General features: G+C 34.4%; 1 protein-coding gene across 4 annotated transcripts in view; it reads right to left on the bottom strand.

The window, feature by feature from the left end:
• The window catches only part of LOC114335880 (ras-associated and pleckstrin homology domains-containing protein 1-like), a 398,332-nt gene that overhangs the window by 48,587 nt on the left and 323,952 nt on the right, over positions 1–25,793 (bottom strand). The window contains exon 1 of one of the 4 annotated variants that reach the window (XM_050649537.1): positions 20,509–20,639. The exons of the other annotated variants lie outside the window; for them this stretch is intronic. Within the exon in view, the coding sequence (XP_050505494.1) occupies positions 20,509–20,538 (30 nt within the window). The 5' untranslated portion in view covers positions 20,539–20,639. Of the gene's footprint in view, positions 1–20,508; positions 20,640–25,793 lie in introns of those variants that run through there. 4 annotated transcript variants of the gene reach the window in all.

Raw genomic sequence — 25,793 nt, 5'->3', positions numbered from 1 at the left:
ATTACAAAAGTGAATAACCATTTTCAATTTCGTTGCAAAACGAAAATACAGCCGAACCATATTCTAGTCCAATCAGAGAGTGCAGCACGCACCTCTACCGGTTTCGAAACTTATTAGTCTCTCATCAGGAGGCACATATGCTGCTCTCTCTGATCCAACCAAAACAAACCCCAGCGTGCAGTCCCGGATTGCAACGAACGAAATGGCATAGATGCCCTAGCGGCAACTGCTAGCAAAAGACTAAGTTTTCACTCTAATGGCACATAAAACAACATAATGCTATTCTACATCCCACTAGAATGAAAACAATGGGAACCTTCTCTGGTTACACCTCCGAGGCTTCTAAAATTTGCAAGCCATACGGATGCTGAGACTAAGGAAGATGAGGGAATTCTACAATTTACAATTCACGTCCCATCTGCTCAGCGCGGTAAAGTTCCAACGAGAATGGTTCCCTTCGTACTCCAATCGGAGTAAATGTAAATCAAAAATGAATAACCATTTTCAATGGTTATTCATGAGAGACTAATAAGTTTCGAAACCGGTAGAGGTGCTTGCTGCACTCTCTGATTGGACTAGAATATGGTTCGGCTGTATTTTCGTTTTGCAACGAAATTGAAAATGGTTATTCATTTTTAATTTACATTTACTCTGATTTACATTTACTCTGATTGGAGTACGAAGGGAACCATTCTCGTTGGAACTTTACCGCGCTGAGCAGATGGGACGTGAATTGTAAATTGTAGAATTCCCTCATCTTCCTTAGTCTCAGCAGCCGTATGGCTTGCAAATTGTAGAAGCCTCGGAGGTGTAACCAGAGAAGGTTCCCATTGTTTTCATTCTGGTGGGATGTAGAATAGCATTATGTTGTTTTATGTGCCATTAGAGTGAAAACTTAGTCTTTTGCTAGCAGTTGCCGCTAGGGCATCTATGCCATTTCGTTCGTTGCAATCCGGGACTGCACGCTGGGGTTTGTTTTGGTTGGATCAGAGAGAGCAGCATATGTGCCTCCTGATGAGGGACTAATAAGTTTCGAAACCGGTACAGGTGCGTGCTGCACTCTCTGATTGGACTAGAATATGGTTCGGCTGTATTATTATAGTTATAGTATTTTGTTTTCCTCTATATTCTATATGATCCATTTGTTTATATGTATGTTTTCTCTTTATTTCCTAGTTGTGCTCCATTTTATATTTTTTCTACAATAAATTGTTAGTACCCGCTTGTAAAAGTTTTTGAACCAATAGTGTTAAGACATCCCTATATTACAGGTAAAAGTCTCATATTTTTCAACCAGCAACCTATGTTTGTAGTTGTACATCTCTCTTTTAGGACGTTCTTCATGTTCGTCCTATTGTTGTAGATATTAATTTTATCTCAACAACATAATATATTTAGATATCGTTCAAAATTACACAATGTAGGCAAAGTGACTCATAAACCTGTTGTCTAATTTATAAAATGGCTGGCAGGGGTGAACTAATAGGTTAATAAAACAACGAAAGCGGGATACCGAGAGGCGAGAATACATTGTAGTGCAGATGTATTTCACGATGATGCCAATATATTATTGTGATCTTGATTATTGATATGAGATAATATTTTTATATGTCATTTAATTTAATCAATGCTTTAATACTAATCTAATTAATTTACCAGATCACATATCAATGTGTTTTCAATCTCAGGGCTTTTTATAAAATTAAGTACTTACATACGTGGCTTCTAAGTATTTCTTAATGGTTCCTAATCGGGATAGGAAAGAAAAGAGTAAAATAATAACACATATGGGTTACAATTGTAATCAAAATATTGTTTATTTTATTTAAATGGCAATCACTGCTTAATATTTGCTATATCTTATTATTCTTAAACATAACATTTACACATGGGAATCTTATTTCCTTTTTGTTTCCAATTGAAAGTTTTTATTAACATTTAACTATTATGATTTATTAGCAACAATTCTATTTAAGTTTGATGAAGCTTTTCTGATATTATTGATTATGTTTCTTCAATTTTAAATGTGGTATTTAATACGAAAAACCCATACATTCATGTCCAAACAAATGAGACTGACCTTTTTCTGGTGCTCTGAGAATGTCTTCACACAAGACCCGTTTCCTGCTATCCTTGGCTGCAATCAAAACCTCGTCCTGGCTTCCAGTAATGTTCTCCTCTGAAACTAGCTCGTATAGCTCTCGTTTCCTGCTTCTGTCGTGATGCTGTGTTCTACCTTTTTCGAAACTGCAATCAGCTACCGGGAACTCTTGGCTCAAGGAGGTTCTTTTACTCTCAACCTGGCCTACCTCTCGTTCTACGATCGATAATCCACACTCACGGAACTACACCGGCTTTCTCACTCTCCGTACACTACCGTCTACTACTCGACTTCACTTCTCGACAGCTCAAAACATTCTGATCTCTATTTGTCATTCATTCCCCTACTTTCTAAATATCCCTTCCAGATTCACAAATCAAACTTCCACCACCAACTCTCATTCGCAGTATTCCTCAAAAACCAATTTTTAAACTTTCTAAATATGCTTAATGGATTTCAAAGAAAATAGTTAATTCCCATTCTAAAATTACTTTCTACTATATACAAATTTTAATGACCTATTCTCTATTTCCACTTAGTCTTATTTAGCATCGGCTAATGACCGATCCTTCGGCGAACAACGATAATGACCTATTAACGATTTCACTTGAGTCTTATTTAATCACTTCTTAAAATTAAATATAACAATTTGTTGTATACAGGTTGTTTCTAAATTTATATGCCCGTGGTTGAGAAAATTGAAAATATTTTATATTAAATTGAATTTTGTCTATAATTATCAAATTTTAATTTTCATATCAAATAGAAATATAACAATATACATTTTCGGATGAATGTCTATTATGTTTGTTCTTAGAATAATTTAATATTGTACGAATTGTCGCAGGGCATTGATCTTTCCATGAAAGCTTATTACAAGTTAATTAATTGGTTTATTAAATTTTGGTGGTACGCAAAACGTATCTATAAGAACTTGGTAAATTGGATCAATTTGGAACACAAAAGCCTTTATTTGTTTCTCTGAAATTATCATAAATTAGAACGTTAAAAATATAGTGGATTAAAAAATTACAAGAAAAAATCTTTTAAATTACCGTTTGTTTTGTTGTTAAAATATAAAAACGAAAATCAGGAGCAGAATAGGCCATTTCGTTTACACAACTTTAAATAAAAATAGATCAGCAGAAGATACAACGAGAGAAAAAGTATGTCCGCCAGTATCATATCAATATGAATTGGAAAGAAAAATAAAAGGCAGTTGAAAATATTTAAAAAATGGTCCTCTTAGATATTTCAATATTCTTTCGAAGCTATGTGTAGGGAACTGCTCAGCTTTACCAACGCGTCCATCAAACTTTGTAATGTGATTATTTAAAATTTTATACATTAGAAAGATCAATCAAAAGTACCTAGATTTAATACATTATTTAATACGCCCACTACATCGTGGGCGTACTTACTGGGAAAATCCAACTCCGTTTTTTTCAACTTGGACATTTTAATACCATTAAATCCACAAACATCAATATGTTAACAGGAAAAACCGTACATCTCCAAATTCGTCATCCACCGTGCATATATCGGAATATTCAAAGACAAAGAAAATCAACTAACTCCATCTTTTTCTAAGTTTTCATGAATAAAATAATGTTTTTCCAAATATTTTTATATACATGTATGTGCACACCACCTGTGGTTAACATCCTTCAAAATCATATCCAGGTAAGTATCAAAACTTGAACAGCCACTGTACCCGATTTTTAAGAGGTAAGCCATAAGGTATAATAATGTTTAAATGCGGTTTTCTCAAAACTTTACTTTTGTGAGTTAGTGGATTTTTCCAGCACGCCCACGAAATTAGAATAAACAGACGTCACCTAGTATAGATGTCGTTCTTATTCTCACTTAATATTTTACATGCTGAAAAGAAGCTGCTCCAACATTGTTACATGGCGTTCCTGCGGTATTTACTAATAGCCTGGGCAAATTAGGAAAAAACAAAGGAAATACATTTAGAAGTTATTTTATTGCTTATTAGTAATATCGGTTTGCAAAGTCCGCAGAAAGTGTGCTATTTTGTTTAGTTACAAATTAGCGCTCTGAAATCTTGCTATTTTTCAATTATTGCTCTGCAACTCCGAATATTTTAACTTTAAACCAAAAACACCCGAATCAAAATTCACCGTAATTTAATTCTACACAGAAATATTTTTTCCGATTTCTATCGACGAAAATTTTCCCCGGAAGCTCCGGGGAAATATCCAATACCTCAAAAAATGTTTGGAGTTCTGAACTCGTTACTTAATATCTGTAAGTTTTTGTTCGTTTTTTAAAAAATTACTCCAAAAAATACTCAAAATACTTTAATTCTTAAAAAAATCAATTTTGGAGTTAAAAACCCAAAAAAATTTTGGAGTTCTGAACTCGACACTTAATATCTTTACGGTTTCACTTGATTTTTCGAAAAGTGCTAAAAATAAATATATTATAAGGTATGTGCTATTTTTTAAAAGGTGGTTGAATAACGTTTAAAATGAGGAATCACTCCATTAAATATTTTGGGGTTGTGTCCGCCCCCGCTAGAGGGTTGATGTAATTTAGTTAAAAATTGGTCTATAAAATGTCCTCCTCACAAATAAAGTTTACGTGTTTTTGCATATTTGTAGATTTTCTATAGGGACCAAATTATAAACAGCGGTACCTTCTATTTTTGGAGTTCTGAACTCGATACTTTACGATTTTACTTGATTTTTTCCAAACATACTCCAAAAAAATACTCAAAATATAAAATAATAAAAAAAAATCGGAGTTCAATAGTCCAAAAAAAAATTTGAAATTCTGAAGTCAATATCTACTTAATATATTGTACTGTTTCAGTTGATTTTTTCAAAAATACTGAAAATAAATACAGGGTGTCCCCGAAAATAGTGCGTTCCTTAAAGGTATAGGTAGAAGGCACAATGTAGAGCAAAAAAGTCTTATAACATTTTTTTCTAAATTGATCCGTTTGACCAAAAAACGAAAATACATTTTGATATGCAAATTGAAGTCTGGCAATAACGCGCAACTCAAAAATCTAAAGATTAAAAAGTAGGTTTGTAAGTCAGTTGCATCTGGTAAGTCTTCTTCTTCTTAAGGTGCCGAGACCGCTTGTCGATCGTTGGCTCTCATGTTGCCCAGCATATTAACAATCATTGTCTTATTTACAGCCGCACGAAATAGTTCAGTGCTAGTTTTCCCAAACCATTGGCGTAGGTTTTTAAGCCAAGAAGTTGTACGGCGGCCCACACTTCTTTTTCCCATTATTTTACCTTGCATGACAAGGTGAAGTATGTCATATTTTTCTGGGTGACGCATTATATGACCAAAGTATTCCAATTTGCGCCTTTTAACCGTGTTCACTACTTCGCAACTTTTATTCAAACGTTGCAAAACCCTTTCGTTTGTGACTCTTTCTACCCAACTGATCTTCAGGATACGGCGGTAGACCCACATTTCAAATGCTTCTAGGTTTTTTAAAAGCGATTCTGTCAGTGTCCATGCTTCGACCCCGTAAAGTAGTACTGGGAATATATAACATCGGACCATTCTTATGCGAAGTTCCAAATTTAGATCATGACTGCACAGGATTTTCTTAAATTTCATAAGACTTGTTCTTGCTTTGGCAATTCTACTTTTTATTTCTGTACTAGGGTTCCAGCTTTCATTAATATGAGTACCCAGATATACAAGATTACTTACTCGTTCAATTGAGTCATTACCGATTGTTACGTTATAGTTATTATTATTTACGGCTGCCTGTTTACTAATAACCATAAACTTTGTTTTTTGTAAGTAAAATATTGTAAGTAATCTGGTAAGTAAAATAATGTAAATATCAACCAAACCCATATCTATTATTTTGCAGGTAGGTACCTACGATGCCAACAACCCCAAAAATCACACCTCAAAGTAAATAAACAAGGGGTAATTAGGTTAAATTTTCACAGTCACAGCAAGTTCTTCTAGGCTACCATGTCATTCAAATTTATGAAAATAAAAATTCACTTTTATGGAGAACAATGTAATTTTTTTCTTGGAAACGGTTAACTTTACAAAAAAATGTTATAGAACTTTTTTGTTCTAAATTCTGTATTATATCCATACCTTAAAGAAACGCACTATTTTCGGGGACACTATGTGGTATTTTTGAAAAGGTAGTTGAACCTTTCCATTAAAGATTTCGGGGTTTGTGTCAGCCCCTGCTAGATGATTGATGTAATTTAGTTTGCCCCCCTCACAAATAAATTTGATGGGTTTTTGCATATGTTTAGATTCTCTATAGGGACCAAATCGTACACAGGACGGTACCTTTTAAAATTGACACACTATATAGTAATAGTCCTGTCGCCAGGGGGGGTACAACGGCCTCGTTAATTCAGATGGACTTACTCAAGTTTTTTTTATGTATTTTGACCCGTAGAACACGAATTTTTTGGGTAACAGTTGATCCGAATGTCGATAAGATTGTTATAGACCAAGAACTTGAGGAATCAAATAACAGCGATTTTTGGCAAAACAAAACAATATTTTGTATTTTTTGGGCCATTTTAAGTAAAAAATATTTCTACAAGTTTTTTCGTAGGATGCACAGTTTTCGAGATAAACGCGGTTGAACTTTAAAAAAATCGAAAAATTGCAATTTTTGAACCCGAATAACTTTTGATTAAAAAATAAAATAGCAAGTCTGCTTACCGCATTTGAAAGTTTAAGTCAAATTATATCGGTTTTGATTATTTGCATTGGTAAAAATTTATTTTTTTATTGTTTAACAAAGCTATAAACACGTAGGGTTTCCCGTGCTTTTACATGCGTTTTAACGCATGTAACGTAGAAATAGTCTTGATTGCACTAGTACCTATTCTACCTACTCGTTCGATTTTAAATGAGAAATCATAGAAACATCACTCACGCACTAGTTGTTTGTAGCTTTGTTTAACAATAACACAATAAATTTTTAGCAATGCAAATAATCAAAACCGACATAATTTGACTTGAACTTTCAAAGGCGCTAAGCAGAATTGCTATTTTATTTTTTAATCAAAAGTTATTCGGGTTTAAAAATTGCAGTTTTTCGATTTTTTCAAAGTTCAACCGCGTTTATCTCGAAAACTGTGCATCCTACTAAAAAACTTGTAGAAATATTTTTTGCTTAAAATGACCCAAAAAATACAAAATATTGTTTTGTTTTGCCAAAAATCGCTGTTATTTGATTCCTCAAGTTCTTGGTCTATAACAATCTTATCGACATCCGGATCAACTGTTACCCAAAAAATTCGTGTTCTACGGGTCAAAATACATAAAAAAAACTTGGGTAAGTCCATCTGAATTAACGAGGCCGTTGTACCCCCCCTGGCGACAGGACTATAATGGCCACATTAAATTATAACCACAACCGGCAATTAGTCCAGGGTAATAAGGTTTTTTCCATGACACTCGAGCAGCCAGGGTACTGAAGCGTTTTTTCGACAGGTAATACCTATAAGAGCAAATTGTAACTATTTCCTGCGTAGGATTCGGCGGCCATTTTTATTTATAAACAATTAAGTGTCAAAAAATGGCATTTTTCCCTTTTTTTTTCAAATCAATGGAAAACAGTGAAACTTATGGTTTTTTTAGTACAAATATCTTTGAGATTATGGAAAAAGCTTTAAAATGACGTATTACAAAGTTTGATATGCTCATTTATTGTTAATATAATTGCGAAGAAAGGTCGGAATTGCAAAAAAAATTAATTCCGCAATATCTATTGTAAAAATTAGTGTACAGCTTTGAAATTTTTGTCATATAAGGGTTCTTTATTGCTTAATATGTGAAAAAAATTTCAAAGCGATTTATTCAATTGTTTAAATTTTATTCAAATAAAAAATGCATTTATTAGTAATAAATAATTATGCAAAAGTATCGTAAATCTTTCCTTATAAACTTTTTATTTTGTTATATAAGAAATTATATATATTTATTACAATTTTTTATCAATTATGATATAAATAACATTACTTGGTAGTTGTGCACTTAAAACAGGGTAAAAAAGTTAATTTTTTTGGAAAAAGTTATTCAAAAAGTTTATAAGGAAAGATTTACGATACTTTTGCATAATTATTTATTACTAATAAAAGCATTTTTTTTTCACTTTCTTTAAACCAAGTTGAAAATATAGTTCATGCTCTTCCATTTGCACCTGTGGAATGGTTCTAACGTCATTTTTTTCTGACTTATGTTATTGCAAAAAAATGCTCTCTGGGATAAACAATTTGAATAAAATTTAAACAATTAAATGAATCGCTTTGAAATTTTTATCACATATTAAGCACCAAAGAAACCTCATTTGACAAAAATTTCAAACCTGTACACTAATTTTTACAGCAGTTATTGCGAAAATAATTTTTTCTGCAATTCCGACCTTTTTTCGCAATTATATTAACAATAAATGATTATATCAATCTTTGTAATATGTCATTTTAAAGCTTTTTCCATAATCTCAAAGATATTTGTACTAAAAAAGTCATAAGTTTCACTGTTTTCTATTGATTTGAAAAAAAAAAGGGAGAAATGCCATTTTTTGACAGTTAATTGTTTATAAATAAAAATGGCCGCCAGATCCTACGCAGGAAATAGCTACAATTTGCTCTTGTAGGTATTACCTGTCGAAAAAACGCTTCAGTACCCTGGCTGCTCGAGTGTCACGAACAGGGTATATTTTTGTCTTATTACCCTGGCCTAAGTTACAATTCCTCAAATACAATTCCCATGGCATTTGTCAACAGAAATACAAGCGTTTTGTGCTAAGTATAACCATAAGAGGACATTTTACTGCCATAACCATCCATTTGTTTTTCCTACGGCGACGTTGACGACTATATTCCGACTCACAGGCGACGTTTAACGAAAAAAATCAACAACAATTCATTATCTTGTCTGTATAATGGTTCAACATCTTTTAGTTCAACGCACTTTGTATTGTCATTTCCATACGTATGTTTATATATAATTTGAAGACTATGAACGTTACATCATTAATTACAATTAGTTTTTTTATTATTTTTCTGCGCTGGGGTGAAACGATCGATAACGGTTTGTTGTTGGCGGAATATGTAATTCATTAACCTATTTTTCATAGATAGCAGACAAGTTTTTACCGTGTTTACATTGTGTTTATAAAATATGAAGATAATTTATGGTTTAAATAATATAAAGCCGCTTGCATTCTTAATGTAGGTTGATAAGATTGTTATCTTGTATCATAATGTGTTCAATAAAGCGAAAATGAAAAAAGTTTGTACCACCGCAAATTACTGAAACGGCGAATGAATGAAATAGACAAAAAAGGCTTTGAACAGTTAAGATGAGCATACCTAAATTACTTCAGCACATATCCCGCATTTTGTCCCGCGGGACAAATGTGACAGCTATTTTTGCTACAGAATGGGACTCGGAATGAGACTGGCACTTTGTCCTGCACGTCCAGCAAAAACTGCACTTTTATTATTACCTGAATGATTTTGGCAATAATAATTAAAGTTATAAAAGTATCTGCATTATGATTGCAATGTAAAAATATTTAACTATTTTGATTGGGAAATAAGCCACAATTAAATTGAAAAACTAATTTTATTAACGTTTCGACGCCCAAATCGGATGTCGTTGTCAAAATACTAGGTGCATGATACCACCAGAGAAATTCATATCAAGCGAGGTGTGAGACAGGGCGACACTCTCTCACCTAAATTATTTATAACGGTCCTCGAATATGCCTTTAAAATGCTAAAGTGGGAAAATAGAGGAATAAAAATAGATGGAGAAATGCTCAATCATCTGCGCTTTGCCGAGGATATAGTACTTATTACCGAAGATCTGGGTGAAGCACAACAAATGCTATCTTCAACAATAGGTCTAAATATGAACATCAGTAACTTGCTTCTTGTCTTCACTTGCTTCCATACAGCCATGATGTGAATTAGTCAAATTAAGCTCATTGGTACCTCGAGCGTAAAACATTGGATATTTTATACATCCATGTTCAAAATCACATCTTTTTAATATTTTTTAAAAAAAAGACTAAGTTTTCACTCTAATGGCATATAACATATCCCACCAGAATGAAAACAATGGGAACCTTCTCTGGTTACACCTCCGAGGCTTCTACAATTTGCAAGCCATACATTGTTTTCATTCTGGTGGGATATGTTATATGCCATTAGAGTGAAAACTTAGTCTTTTGCTAGCAGTTGCCGCTAGGGCATCTATGCCATTTCGTTCGTTGCAATTCGGGACTGCACGCTGGGGTTTGTTTTGGTTGGATCGGGGAGAGCAGCATATGTGCCTCCTGATGAGAGACTAATAAGTTTCGAAACCGGTAGAGGTGCTTGCAGCACTCTCTGATTGGACTGGAATATGGTTCGGCTGTATTTTCGTTTTGCAACGAAATTGAAAATGGTTATTCATTTTTAATATTTTTTACTTTGGTGGTTAGCATGTTAGATTCTGAGATTATACTGATGATGATCGGTCAACCGATTGAAAACTAGTTATGTCTTTGATGTAGCCCTGTATAGGGATTTTAACAAATATACCTTTTATAAAGGATTTTATGAACATCAGTAAGACCAAATTTATGACAAATTTAGTTCCCAGCGAACACCTAACCATCCAAAATCAAGTGGTAGAATTGACAGAAGAGTACAGCAATCTCGGTCATAAAATCAGAATAAGCAAGGATAATCAGACCTGCGAATTTCAACGACGAATAACACTTGCTTGGGCGGCGTATGGTTCATTAAGAGACATCTTTAAGAGCAACATCCCGATAGCTCTGAAACGGAAGACATTTGACCAATGCGTTCTTCCTATTATGACATGCGGAGCAGAAACTCTCACGCTCACAAAAACAACAGCACTAAAAATGCGAGTGGCACAAAGGCGCATGGAAAGATCGATTCTCGGCGTGACAAAAAAAGACAAAATAAGGAACCAAGACCTAAGTAAAAGAACATGTATCACTGATGTCGTCGAACGTATAGCCAAGCTGAAATGGAATTGAGCAGGTCACATAGCGCGACTGAAAGACTCAGGAAGGACCAGAAAACTAATTGACTGGCGCCCAAGAGAAGACAAACGCAACAGAGGACGACCACCGACAGGCTGGATGGACGACATTTAACGAATATCCAAGAAATGGCAACACGACGCACAGAACCGTAGAGAGTGGCGAAAAATAGGAGAGACCTAAGTATGTCCAGCAGTGGACAGAAGAGGTTGCATGATGATGATGATGACTAAAAATACCCGTCAATCACAACAATACTTGATTTATACCAGATATAAAATGAAACTTAACACGAAAATACGAAGAGAAAAAAATCAACAAAAGGGTCAGTAAACCTCAAAGATAAATGACAATTGAGTTACCAATCCCGGAAGTGTATCACCATTTTGTAAAAGTCGAATTTAAACCAATAATTATTAGAACCCATCCGGCAAGCAACACAACTCAAAATTTAGTCCTATTTAAACTAATAAGGGAAGTTCCCTAGGTTGGCTGTATACCATATAGTTAAAAAGCTCTCAACATGAAGTAAAAACCACTTCTATGTAATTGGTATATTTATTAAAATTTAAAAATCCCAATGCATTGAATAAAATGTGTCCAATTCAGAACGTTTTTGGACCTATCAGTCCATCATCAGTTAATCTACAATAAAATAAGTAGTCCCACTATTAAAATTGAAAGATGGTTGACATTTTGAAAGTTAAAAAATGTGGTTATGATTACTTACTTGAATACTTGCTAAATAGCCCCAGAACCAAACAATGGTTGAATTTATAATTCGATCTACATTATGTCAAAGTAATAGTAAACAGGCTAAACGCCGATGTTAAAAGATATAACCTCCGGGAACATGGTGAAACCCTACCAGGAAACTTAAACAACCATCTTAGGCCAACGTTGACTACCAAGTGTCAAAAGTTTGTAAGGAACTGTTTGGAGTGACATTGACAGTAGAGAAAAAGGTAGTCGATTTTCAAAGGTTTTTAACAAAAGGTCATGATCCAATGCATTGAAAATATGATAAAGATTTTAGTATCTGAAAATGTCTAACATTTAAATCTATTGTTATTTGAAAAGAAAATTGTGTTTTACAATTTTTTTTTAATATAAAATTATTTTAATTTGACTGTATACTATAAAATTAAACTGATCAAATTGATTAAAAAGGAAGTATGAGCTGCTATTAATAATGATAAACAAAAATATAAAAACAGATGATGGTGAGAGAGGAGAAAGAATAAATTTTAAATTGGAATATTATTATACAAAGGAATTAAGAGGTTGGCAAAATTATTTATATCTATATTGTATTGGTGGTTGTATATGTAAAAGGGAAATTATTTTAATTTAAATGTAAATGAAAATTGTTAAAATAATGGATTGGAGTTAGGATGCAGTCAATATAATGGTATGAAATATGTAAATGAAAAGGATTGTAATTATTCTGAGACATTTTTTAAAAATTTTAGAGAATCTTGTTACAAAGTGGCGGTATGTGAAATTAAAGATAAAGAAATGTATGATTATAGCTGAGTCCAGTTGATACAAAAATGAAATTAAAACGAAATTAATATTGAAAAAATGTACTGAATAAAATAAAATTAGTATGTAAAACCAAATTAAGAAAACGAATATTGATATAATTTAATTGTAATAATAACGGGTCTGAATGTGAGAACTGAAATTAAGTGATGAAATGTTAATTGGAGAGGTAAAATATATTTGGAAACAGTCAAAGACAAAAAGTAGAGGACTGTGATGTAAGGTAGAAGGACAAGTGTAATAAGGGAAAGAGAGGGATTGAGAAAAGAGGGGGTGTGGAAGTTAAACTGAATAAAGTAATGAAATGAAAGAGAAGTGAGAAGATAGTTAATTAGGTTTAGGTTAATAGGGGTTCATGTAGTTAGTAATGATTAGTGTGTGTAAAGGAGTTTGGAAACAGTAAGGGAAAGAGGAAAAAAACTTGAAAAGGGGGGTGACTAAGTTGTGACCTCTCCAATTAACATTTCATCACTTAATTTCAGTTCTCACATTCAGACCCGTTATTATTACAATTAAATTACATATATCAATATTCGTTTTCTTAATTTGGTTTTACTAATTTTATTTTATTCAGTACATTTTTTCAATATTAATTTCATTTTAATTTCATTTTTGTATCAACTGGACTCAGCTATAATCATACATTTCTTTATCTTCAATTTCACATACCCCCACTTTGTCACAAGATTCCCTCAAATTTTTTAAAAATGTCTCATAATAATTACAATCCTTTTCATTTACATATTCCATACCATTTATATTGACTGTATCCTAACTCCAATCCATTATTTTAACAATTTTCATTTACATTTAAATTAAAATAATTTCCCTTTTACATATACAACCACCAATACAATATAGATATAAATAATTTTGCCAACCTGTTAATTCCTTTCTATAATAATATTCCAATTTAAAATTCATTCTTTCTCCTCTCTCACCATCATCTGTTTTTATAATTTGTTTTATCATTATTAATAGCAGCTCATACTTCCTTCAATTTTCTTTTCAAAAAACAATAGATTTAAATGTTAGACATTTTCAGATACTACAATCTTTATCATATTTTCAATGAATTGGATCATGACATTTAGTTAAAAACCTTTGAAAATCGACTACCTTTTTCTTTACTGTCAATGTTGGGGTGACATTGACAAACTCAACAACCTCAACAGTTCCTTACAAACTTTTGACACTTGGTAGTCAACGTTGGCCTAAGATGGTTGTTTAAGTTTCCTGGTAGGGTTTCACCATGTTCCCGGAGGTTATATCTTTTAACATCGGCGTTTCACCTGTTTAATATTACTTTGACATAATGTAGATCGAATTATAAATTCAACTATTGTTTGGTTCTGGGGCTATTTAGCAAGTATTCAAGTAAGTAATCATAACCACATTTTTTAACTTTCAAAATTTCAACCATCTTTCAATTTTAATAGTGGGATTACTTATTTTATTGTAGATTCACTGATGATGGACTGATAGGTCCGAAAACGTTCTGAATTGGACATTTTATTCAATCCACTGGGATTTTTAAATTTTAATAAATATACCAATTACATAGAAGTGGTTTTTACTTCATGTTGAGAGCTTTTTAGTCCTATTTGTTTTTAAGGTGGTATAGAAGCAGTTTTAATTATTGTGATTATGATTAAACGATAAAGTTAATGCGCCAGTTAGGTCCTGCTGTAGATAAATTAATAATACTAGAACATCAGCAATGAACTCGTCCTTGACACATATTTTAATTTCATATTCGTGTTTGTCATTTTCATAACGATGAGTACAAGTGGGTGTGGGACACATTTTACCAGAAACAATTTCTATTTAGCGAATGTTTACTCTTTAATCTAAAATACAGTGGACATGTTTTCGAGCTATTTCCTGAGTTATTTTCGCACATTACAAAATGTTGGACGCTTCGTCAAGTAGAAATACATAGTTAGAAATTCGTGCGTGGAAAATACGGATACGGCTTTCTGAGGAAAAAAAAAGGTTTTCAGCGAGATGAACTTTGTACATTCTTAACTACAAGGATTTTTAAACAGTCGCGTCGCGAGAAATTCACTTCTATTAGCTTGTACTTCCTTACTGTATAGTGTATAGTAGATTCGGAAATCGGCTAGAAAATTTAAACCGTATATAACAAAATTCAGTTTCGTAACATTGTGTGAGGACGAAGTCTTCTCAGATATCAACAGAACCGTAATTAGGTCCAGACAAATTAATATACTTTTTTACCATAAACAATGAGATGTTTTAAACAAATAATGTTTCAAATGATGTGCAAAATAATTCTGAATTCGTTTCCCTTAATGAACTTGCTTTTGTCCTTAAAAGCAGAAAAAAGGTTTAATCTCTCTTGCTTAATATTTATCGTCTTATTATTTTAACTGTACTAATATGCAAGTGTTTACTGTAAATTATAAAATGACTAATTTACAATGATTAATGGCCAAATTAATCCAAACGTACTGGGAAAACGCCATACGTGGGCGTACTGAAAAAATCCACTAATTCACAAAATAAAGTTTTGAGAAAACCGCATTTAAACAATATTATACCTTATGGCTTACCTCTTAAAAATCGGGTACAGTGGCTGTTTAAATTTTGGTACTTACCTGGATATGATAAATTATACCAAACGTTGACACCGCCACTTTGTTGAGCATTCTGACCGAAATCCGTTTCTACAATACAATCTCGGAAATGCACTCTATATTGATCGAAGCTCTAAAAGACATTGGCTTGGACGGCAGAGATGTTCTAATAATTGCAAAATATTGGAATCAAACATCAGTTTTAGTAGATGGTGTGGAATCACAGTCTCTTAATATTAAAAGAGGACTACGGCAGGGGTGCCTCTTGTCACCCCTGCTTTTCAACGTTTGCTCCAAAAGAATTTTCAGAAAAGCACTTTCTGAAAAACAAGAAGGAATACTTGTGAACGGTGAAGTCTTTAATAATTTGCGATATGCGGACGATACAGTACTCCTAGCTTCTAGTCAAGAAGATCTGCAGACACTACTTGATAGTGGCATTGAGAGTTGTAGGGAGACAGGTCTGCATCTGAACATACGGAAAACCAAAATACTCGTAATAAGTAAACATCAGCATATAAAACCGTCTATATATGTAAATAATACCAAACTTGAGCAAGTTGATAAAATCGTTTACCTTGGACAGCAATTAAATTGTAACGCAGAAAGTCACGGCGAAATTAGATCTAGGATAGAGCAGGCTAGAGCCGCTTTTAGAAGGATGTCCAAAGTGTTATGTAACAGAGACCTAAAATTGGCATTGAGGATCCGCCTACTTCGCTGCTACGTGTTCTCGGTCTTACTTTATGGTGTCGAGTCCTGGACTGTGAATAAAATCGATCTAAATCGCCTTGAGGCTTTCGAAATGTGGTGCTATAGAAGAATTTTAAAAGTTTCCTGGGTAGAGAAGATTCGAAACTCCACAATACTAGAACGTCTCACGTCTCAGCAAGACTACTGAGATCATAAAAAGCATCAAGCAGAGAAAGCTGGAGTATTTCGGACATGTAATGAGAGGTCCCAAATATAATTTGCTACAAAATATCATGCAAGGAAAAATAGCAGGCAAACGCAGTCCAGGATGAAGTAGAACCTTATGGTTGAAGAACTTGCGAAATTGGTATGGTGTTTTTTCCTGACGTTTTCCCAAGTATTTCAATAGCAGTCTCTCTAATACTACCGGCCATTTTTCTCCAAATTGTATTAGGGCTTCCTTTCATGTTCCAACATATTTTGTCTACTATTCTTTCCCTGAATATACCTTCTTTCCCTGAATATACCTTCTTTCTCATCTTCTATCATCCACCACTTAATTTTTTGCGGTCCTCTCCGATATTTTGGGTTAGCTTCACTTTTTACTTCAATGTCCAGAACAAGCAGCTTATGTTGTTGGCTTACTGTCTCACTAACTATTACCTTGCAATCCTTGCATTCACGTATGTCTTCTTTCCTTATCATGAAATAGTATATTTGGGATTGATGTTGTCTACTTTTGTACGTAATAAGATGAGTTTCTCTCTTTTTAAAGAATGTGTTAACAATCGCCATATCTAGTGCTGTTGATAATTCAAGCATATCATCTCCAGCTTCATTTGTAGTTCCAAAGCCTAATCCCCCATGTATTGCTTCGTATCCTGCCTTGGCTTGGCCCACATGCGCATTGAAATCACCTCCTATTATAACTTTCTCCTCTGACGGAGTATCACTCAGGACGTCTCCTAATTGGTCATAGAAAGCTCTTCTTTCCTTCTCACCCAGACCTGGTTGAGGAGCATACACACACATACACAACATTCAATACCTCTTTATCAATTACAAATTTCACTGACATCATTCTATCACTCGTTCTTACAACTTCCACTACGTTATCTTTCATTTCACTATCAGCAATTATACCAACTCCATTTCTACTGTTACTACTCCCTGCATACCACAATTTGTATCCTTCACTTAGTTCTTTCGCCCTTTGTCCTTTCCACCTAGTTTCTTGAATACAAGCAATTTGAACTCTCCTTCGTTTGAGCGCATCCACTAACTCCAGACTCTTACCTGTAAGACTACCAAGATTCCACGACCCTATTCTGATTTTTCTAACCTTCAATGGTGTTCCGTGTTCCCCCTGAGATAGTCCTCACCCGGAAATCCGAACGGAGGCTCATTTTACTTCCGGCATATTTTACCTCAGGAGATGCCATCATTTCAGTATAAGCATTGTCGGATATCCAAAATCGGATGTCCAAAGTCGGATGACTTTATCCAAATATAGCACTGTCGGATAAAAATTGAGTATCAGTTAGCCAGTCCGATAAATTAGACCGAGACCTAGTTTTAAAGTGTTTTCTAAGACAAATTTGACCATTTTCGGAACTCTAATTAATCGATGGTGAAGAATGTGTTCTTTGATGTTTGAAAAAAATAGACGAACATCTATTTTTTTGTAGCTGTCTCTGGATTATTTTCACTATAAACAATTTAAGTAACAAGGAAAGAATATCATTACTATACACCATTTACTACTACATACCATTTAAAAAATCCACAAGGAAAGAAAAGTTTTCCTGTAGTTGGCTGTATACCATCAATCACAAAAATTGGAATAAATCCTTTGTAAAAGGTATAAAATTTATTAAAATCCCTAAAGGGCTACATCAGAACAAAACGTTTTCGATTTTATTACAAAATCATCATCAGTGTAAGACAGTCTGGATGCTAGCTGAGCCACCAAAGAAATATAGGGGTAATAACCCTTCAAATATAAAATGTATGCTTTACAGATGGGAGTTGCCATAAAGTCATCGAAATGTAAACTCAATTTTTTTGCATCCCACATGTTGGGAATTTAAATACCTTACCTTAGGGCATTATTCCTGTTGCCTTTTGCCCATCACAAGGCATTTTAAGTAAATATGCATCTGTAAAGCATACATTTTATATTTGAAGGGTTATTACCCCTATATTTCTTTGGTGGCTCAGCTAGCATCCAGACTGTCTTACACTGATGATGATTTTGTAATAAAATCGAAAACGTTTTGTTCTGATGTAGCCCTTTAGGGATTTTAATAAATTTTATACCTTTTACAAAGGATTTATTCCAATTTTTACATACCATTTACTTTAGTTGCAAATTGTATGAAGGGCAAGCCCTTTGGAATATGATACGTTACTTTCCGCGTTGCCTTCGTGGAATCCAGATATAGATATTTGTGGAATAACATGCCTGTATCGGATAAGTCCAATCCAATTAAGACAGCCCAATAACTATTATGCTATTAACCTCTACAAAAATTGGTGTAATTAGCACTCATGGTTTGCATATGGCTACGAAGTTTTCCAGTATAGATTTGACCAAAGAATAGATAATACAAACTATAAAGTCTAAAATCGCGCATACACCAGGCTTAATGACAAATTTGATTAGTTTCGGACGAAATTATTCCGTATCCTATAAATTTTAGAATGTATAAAGCATACATTTTTTAACAGGGAATAAGCATATTTTTTTAATTTTAACTTAATTTAAATTTACCTGCATACATGTGTACCATGTTGATCTTACGTAAAATTGATCACAAGCTCACAACAGGGTTACAGCAATGGTTTATCAAATCAACCTACTGCGGTAATGTAGTGTTCTGTTCTGTAAAAACTACAAAATGAACTAGAGAAAAAATAATAGATAGAAAAGATCTAGAAGGAACGAGAAAATCGAAAATCCATGTGTAAATATAGAAAAGATTTCGTTGGAGTAATTAAAACAGAGTACGTATAATTCTGAAAAATCCAGCCCAAAAACTGACCTGGGTAGCAGCAGGAAACATTTTATGAAGCGAAGTAAACAAGAGAATTAAGCATGACTTACTCCCAAGTTAAGAAGGCTTATGGTCACATCAAGTAGGTATAACATGAAATTTTTCAAACAGGTTTTTCACACATTTATTTTTCACGAGAAATCGCAAAATATTAAAAGGAAATAAAAAAAATAAATCTACAATATATTAATTTGTTGATTGTGTATTCCCATCCCATCCAATGGCACTACAGCCCAAATCGAGCCTTGGCCTCCTTCAACAAGCTTCTCCAATCATTTCGATTTACCGCTGTTCTTTTCCATGAACGCGTTCCCAGGAAGTTCCTGGCATCCTCATCGACTTCGTCTTCCCATCTCTTTTTAGGTCTTACCAACAGGTCTTCTTCCCTGCATTCTTGCATTCAGCAATTTTCTGGGGATTCTATTCTCATGCATGCGGACCACGTGCCCTGCCCACCGTAATCTCTGCAGTTTAGTGTATTGTGCTAGAGTTGGTTCGCTATATTGCTCGTATATTTCTCTATTATACCTAATTCGCCAGTTGTTATTTTCACTTATTGGGCCCAGTATCCTACGTAATACTTTTCTTTCAAACACATCTAATGCATTGGCAGATTTCTGTGTCACCACCCATGTTTCGCAGCCATAACTTACTATGGGCCTGATTATTGTTTTATATACCCGGAGTTTTGTTTTCCGGTGTACGTCTCGCGATTTGAATATGTGGCCCATCGCGAAATAGGCTTTATTTGCCAGCACAAGCCTTCTATTTATTTCCGGTTCTTCTTCATTGCTTGCAACCAGATCCATTCCTAGGTAGGTGAATCTATTCACATGTTCTATATCGTCAATAAAGTGTTGTTGCGCCGGTCTATTTGATCTGGTTTGTATGAGTAGTTTTGTTTTATTTGTGTTTATTGCTAGCCCTACTGCTTCTGCACTCTGTTTCAACTCAACGTAGGTTTCTTCCGCTGCATTCATTGTTCTGCTCATTATGTTTATATCATCTGCGTATGCTGCTAATTGGGTAGATTTGTTTGTAAGTATGTTTGATTGTGTATTAAGTAAGTATAAATATGCGTTGATTAATAAGAATGAAACACTTTATTTCGTCCACTAGGCAATTGTGTTTTTTAGTTTTAGTATACTGATCAAGACTTTTTCAAGATCAACAACGATTAGATAGATTTAAAACCACTGTAATTTTACATTTTCTCACAATAATTTGAAATAATGATAACCACTTAGATTGGCATACAATAGTTTTCAATTAAAACAAATATTATAAAAAAATACTTATTTGTAAATTGACAATACGGGATTTTTCACTTTAATAATTAATTTACGATTGTTTCAACGTGATAACTGGAAGAGTGTAGAAAGGAGAATATAAAAGAGATAAAATGGCACTAATAAATTACGTTACTATAAATTATACTATAAATTGAATTACAATATAAAAAATTACCTTACTTCCGAACTTCCACCCCCTGAACATACTCTCGCATCACTCATTCCACCTTTGACATCTTATTTAACCACTGCATGATGAAAGCGGAAGAAGCCGATGAACACTATCAAGGTCGAAGCGTAGTTCACATCCATGTCGACCAAAATATTAGACAAATGTCATTTCCCGCACAGAGAAATGGAAAACGAGAGAAAATCGAATCAAAATGGACAATAGCGAGACCGGCAAAACGGCATGGACGGATAACACACTCTGGCGACGACGAGATGCTTCCGCGTGTGACGTCACACTGCCAGGGATCGTCCACAGCCGCCTAACTTAGAGACGGGGGTGTTATTTACACCGGGAACTACTCGGGATCACCGTTCCATAAGCCCTTCCACAAAATGTATTTTTAGAACGGTCTTTAAACGTAAAAGAAAACAGAATGTCAAATAAAAATGAATGGCACCAGGATGTAATATACTAGTTAAAAAGGAAAAATTAATAAATAGGATAAGAAAACGGTGATCAACAGTAGGAATGAGGTCAGGTATTTAACTAGTATCGATACACGATCAGAGAAAATTAAGACGTTGAGCACGCAACATCTCTTTAATTCTGATGATTGATATCTCATTTAGTTGGTCACTCACACCCTCGAATGTTACGCCAGTTTCTTAAAATAACTGGACATTATGAATCTTAGTGGATGGCAGTTGGAAAGATAAATGTAGATCAAGGCGTGCTTTCTCTTGGTGGAGAGGAGACAGAACGAGTAAACCATTTTAAATACCTTGGCAGTTAGTTAAATGTAAATTACGATTGTGATGAAGAGATAATAACCAGGATTGAAATATCACGTAAGGCTTTTATGACCTGGAAACCAGTTTTATGTAACCGAAGCCTCTAGATGAAGATTCGCAAGAAGGTCCTAAAATGTTACGTGTGGTCTATATTATTGTATGGTTGTGAGGCATGGACGTTAAAAATCACAATGCTAAATAAATTAGAAGCATTCGAATTGTGGTGCTATCGACGAATCCTAAAGATATGGTGGGTTTCGCACACTTCCAACGAAAATGTTCTCCAGATGATGAATTCAGAACGTCTGCTCATAAAGAGGAGAAAAACAGAATACTTCGGCCATATAATTAGAGTACCTAAATACCATCCACTTCGCCTTATAATACACGGAAAAGTGGAGGGAAAGAGATGGATTATTCTTCTAAATAAATAGATATCTCCCCTTTCTATTATTTCCCACTTGTATTTCCCCATGGCACTTGGTAGTCATTCCTTGCGAATTCTTCGGTCTCCTCCATTAGGCTTAATGACTTGTAAGAAACATTGCTTTCGTTAACAAATCTACGGGATCCACCACATTTTAACTTCTTATTACAGTGCCCATCCATTACGAATGTTGATAATCACACTGACAATAATAGTTTTATTTATAACTTCATTGAATAGACCTGTGGTGGATGTTGCGAAGAGGTTCTTAAGTTCTTCATTGATGGTAACTTCTGCGCCCAATATTTTTTCTTTGCTAAATTATCTGATCTGTTTGGTGTTGAGTTCTAGGCCATATTTCTTACTAATGCCAACCACTATTTTCATTAAAAACTGAAATTTTGTGCAGTGTAAGCAATATCTTTTGTTATTTATATTTCTTGAATTATTTATTCGTTAGCAATTTAATAGTATACCTACCTGGTTTCTTGAAAAATCGCCTCAGTAATGCTGAATCTGATGTTGACGATGAGAATGTGTTGTATTAAAATAAGTAGAGTTACTATAGTACAAAAGTGGATTGCTGGAATTTGTCAAATGTTCCGTTCTTGCTTGTCTTCCTCCCCCTATCCTACTTTTGTTTGAAAATAGTTTCGTTTGAAAATAGCACACTTTTCCAATTTCCAATGTTCCAGTTTTGGTGTTGAAGACACCAATTTACGTGATCAATCTTGTATTGCCTGGTTAACTCGGCATCCCGTAACTTTCTCCTGCTATATAGTCTTTGGGCACGCCAACTCTTCCTATCGTTTCAACTAAATTATTTACACATATAGCTTCCAAAAGCTGCAGGTTTCAAATACATAGTGATTCCATATAAGTTTGTTTGAGTGTATGTCGTTATAAATATGATGTGTTTCGTCCTATTCTCAATCTCGGAATAATAGATTTGTCTTTATCTTTTTATTGATAGCAGTTTGTGGTGAAAAATTTTTGATTGCAGAGAACTCAGAACTACAGAAACAAATTGGTCTTAATTTTCGTAGAGTATGTAGTCTAATTATACCTCTTTAGATCTACTATTGTTTGAATTTCTCTGTTCAGGAAATAGACTTTTGTTGCTGCTAGATCCGCTTTTTAATTACCTGCAATGTCAACGTACCACAGAGTGGTAGCTTTAGCTAACCGGCTATGGTACTTACTGGCTTGCCGATTCGATCCCCGGCACCGACACCAGAAATTTTTCAATTTCTAATTTAACTAAGCCACCGCCGTTCGTCGGATGACATGTAAAACCGTCGATTCCGGCAACATAAGTAGTTATTGCACGAAAACCTGAGCCAGAAGATTCCATTGCCAACAAAACTGTTATCGTAAAACCACCAGTTTGCATAAAATATGACGTTTGAAAACTATCACATACACTCTGGATTTCCTGATCTAATGACGCACATTGCAATGTTTCATACAATTTGGCAATATGAATTATTTTGCAATTGTTCGTAAAGCCGCGTCCTGACTGGTAATTTTTTACGTGCGTATTGAATTAGTGGTTCGTTGCAAGAAGTTGCGTCACAGATTTAACTGCTCGACCATCGAAAATTTGTTTATCGTTCGTTGTGCGCCTTTGCATAGGTTGTGTGGATTAAATACCGCAAAGTCCACACTGCAAACCATATGCGACCCAAATCCTTTGATCTTCGCTCAAAAATTGACAATCGATGGAGCGTGTGTGTCGAAAATTCTTTCGTCGGATCTATGCGACGAACACGTCCACACTAGCACAATTTACTTCAAGCACGCAACAATTTGCGACGAACAGCTGGTTCGTCACAAATGTTTACCCGTGAGGACGGGGCTTAAGATTCCTGGATTTAATGTCATTTACTAAATTCTGTGTGAATTCCATCCACCAAACCTATTAAGTAATTTTGTCTAAATGGGTGTTCCCAATAATTTACCTTTTTTACATTCACAATTAGAGAGATTGATCGAACCAATTTCCACTATATTGAAATTTAAAATGGCATTTCTATTCAATAACATAAGTGTTTTTTTATAGCGTAATACCCAGTTGTTCCCATCTTGTACCTTTATTATTCCCCTTCGTATAATTTCGCTCGTATTCGTATGCCGGGGGTGTAAAAAACGGAAAATACAGGAATTGTTTAAGCCATTCAGGGGTTAATTATAGGTTAGGGGTGTTATATGGAAAAGTTTGAACCCATGTTGGGGTGTTGAGAGTCGATTTCGTATGGTTGACTGTGATGGATGGGTGCTAGAACGTGTAATGAATAAATAATATCGATTTGTATGACAAAAATGTTTTCAAACTAAATCATTCCGACTTTGTCAAGTGCGAAGTTATTGAGAAATTTCGTATAATTTCAATATTAATAATGATGAGTGGATTTTGCAAAACTGTGTTGGATGGTTTGTGTAGTAACAGAATCATATGAGTATGAAAAAGTATATTTTATAAAGTATATTTTTACGTTTTATTACGTTTTTTTATTACTATAACTTTTAGAATTATCGCATTAAAAATGTTTTATGCACAACAAAAATGTTTTAAGTTAAATATTGTCTTTTTATTTAACGTATGCACTGAAAGTTTTGACACAAGATATTCATCGGATTTTCTTTAATGAAGAAATTTATTTAAAACACTATCTAGTTATTATAACAATACTTAACAACCTATGCTATCGAATTATGTGGACTGGCCCATTCTGTTCTACTAGACGCAAATTTCTTCCAATGTCTCTCATGAGGTCCTGGATGGAATTCAGATCAATTTCTCTCAGTTTTTCGTAAATTATCCGTCTTAATTGTTCTTCTTGTGCTTCCTAGCTTCCTAGTCTTCATGATAAATTTTCCTAGACATTAAAGCCCAAAAATCCTCTATTGGGCCAGCCTGAGGCAAGTCTGGAGAACTATCGTTTCTGGGAATAAAGGGTATGTGGTGCTTCGAAGCCAGTTTTGGGTATCTCAGTAATGGCTTGATGATAGGTCTGGCCAAAACATAATATCGTCATAGGTCATAGGCATGATGTTCGTGGGCAAACTGAAGCAATTTGGAAAAGCAGTTATCAATTTAGCTCTGACTCTTTAAAGCTTCACCCATTACTCTTCACACAAAAGGTCAAGATAAGCCCCTGATAGAAATCGCTCCAGACAAAGATTTTATCTGCAAATTCTGCGTTATGTTGGTATCTAACATTGTTAGGACATTCCTCTACATTGTCCGTATAAAATCCGTCGTTTCCCTTTATTTCAGAATAACTCTATCTAAGTGATCTAACTAATCTAAGTGAAATAGTTTTCGTCATCAAAATAATGATTTTTTCTTTGTAAAAGTGTACTGCAGTAGAGAGGTGTGTAGAGCAGTAGAGCAGCAGTATGCAAAGTACAGATTGCCATGATGATCGCCAACATCCGAAACGGATAGGAACTACAAAAAGAAGAAAAGTGTACTCGTCTCAGCTGATGGTAGCATCTTGGCATACGAAGGAGTTGTGCTTGAAAGTATTTGGGGCACTTACGTCTTCTTCGGTATTTAAATCAATTCCTTCTCGATTTCAGCGATATCGTCGTCTGATATAGAAGATCTGTATTGACGAGCCAATCTCCTAGTTGAGATTCCAACCTGGTATGTTTGACATTCCAACCTGGTGTTTTACTCTTATTACCAATCTCTCGGACCTCTCCTGTGGTCTTACACTTTTTGGTAGATTCAGACAATATTCTCTTCTCACACTCCGTTATTGTTCTATAAATGGTTCTGCGTGAAATGTTTTCAATCTGGAATATTCGACAGATTTTAGCTTTGGGTACCCGCCCAACCAACTTGTAGATCATTTTTCGTATTTCTAATTTATACGTCATCTTAAAGCGAGAACTTGAAAATAAATAAATCGCAACTGACCAGTGCCGGTTTATCCACTGGGCGCATGGAGCGGGCGCCCACGAGCCCGGGCCCCGGAGGGGCCGAAAGGGCCTGTTCCTTTTAATTATAAAAAAATAAAGTCGCTAAATAATCTACATATTTTCCTAAAATAATCTCATAC

This window comes from Diabrotica virgifera, chromosome 1, assembly GCF_917563875.1.
Source record: "Diabrotica virgifera virgifera chromosome 1, PGI_DIABVI_V3a".
Taxonomy (NCBI): domain Eukaryota; kingdom Metazoa; phylum Arthropoda; class Insecta; order Coleoptera; family Chrysomelidae; genus Diabrotica; species Diabrotica virgifera.
Note: the sequence above shows the minus strand (reverse complement) of the source record. Positions and strands in the feature narration are given on the sequence as shown.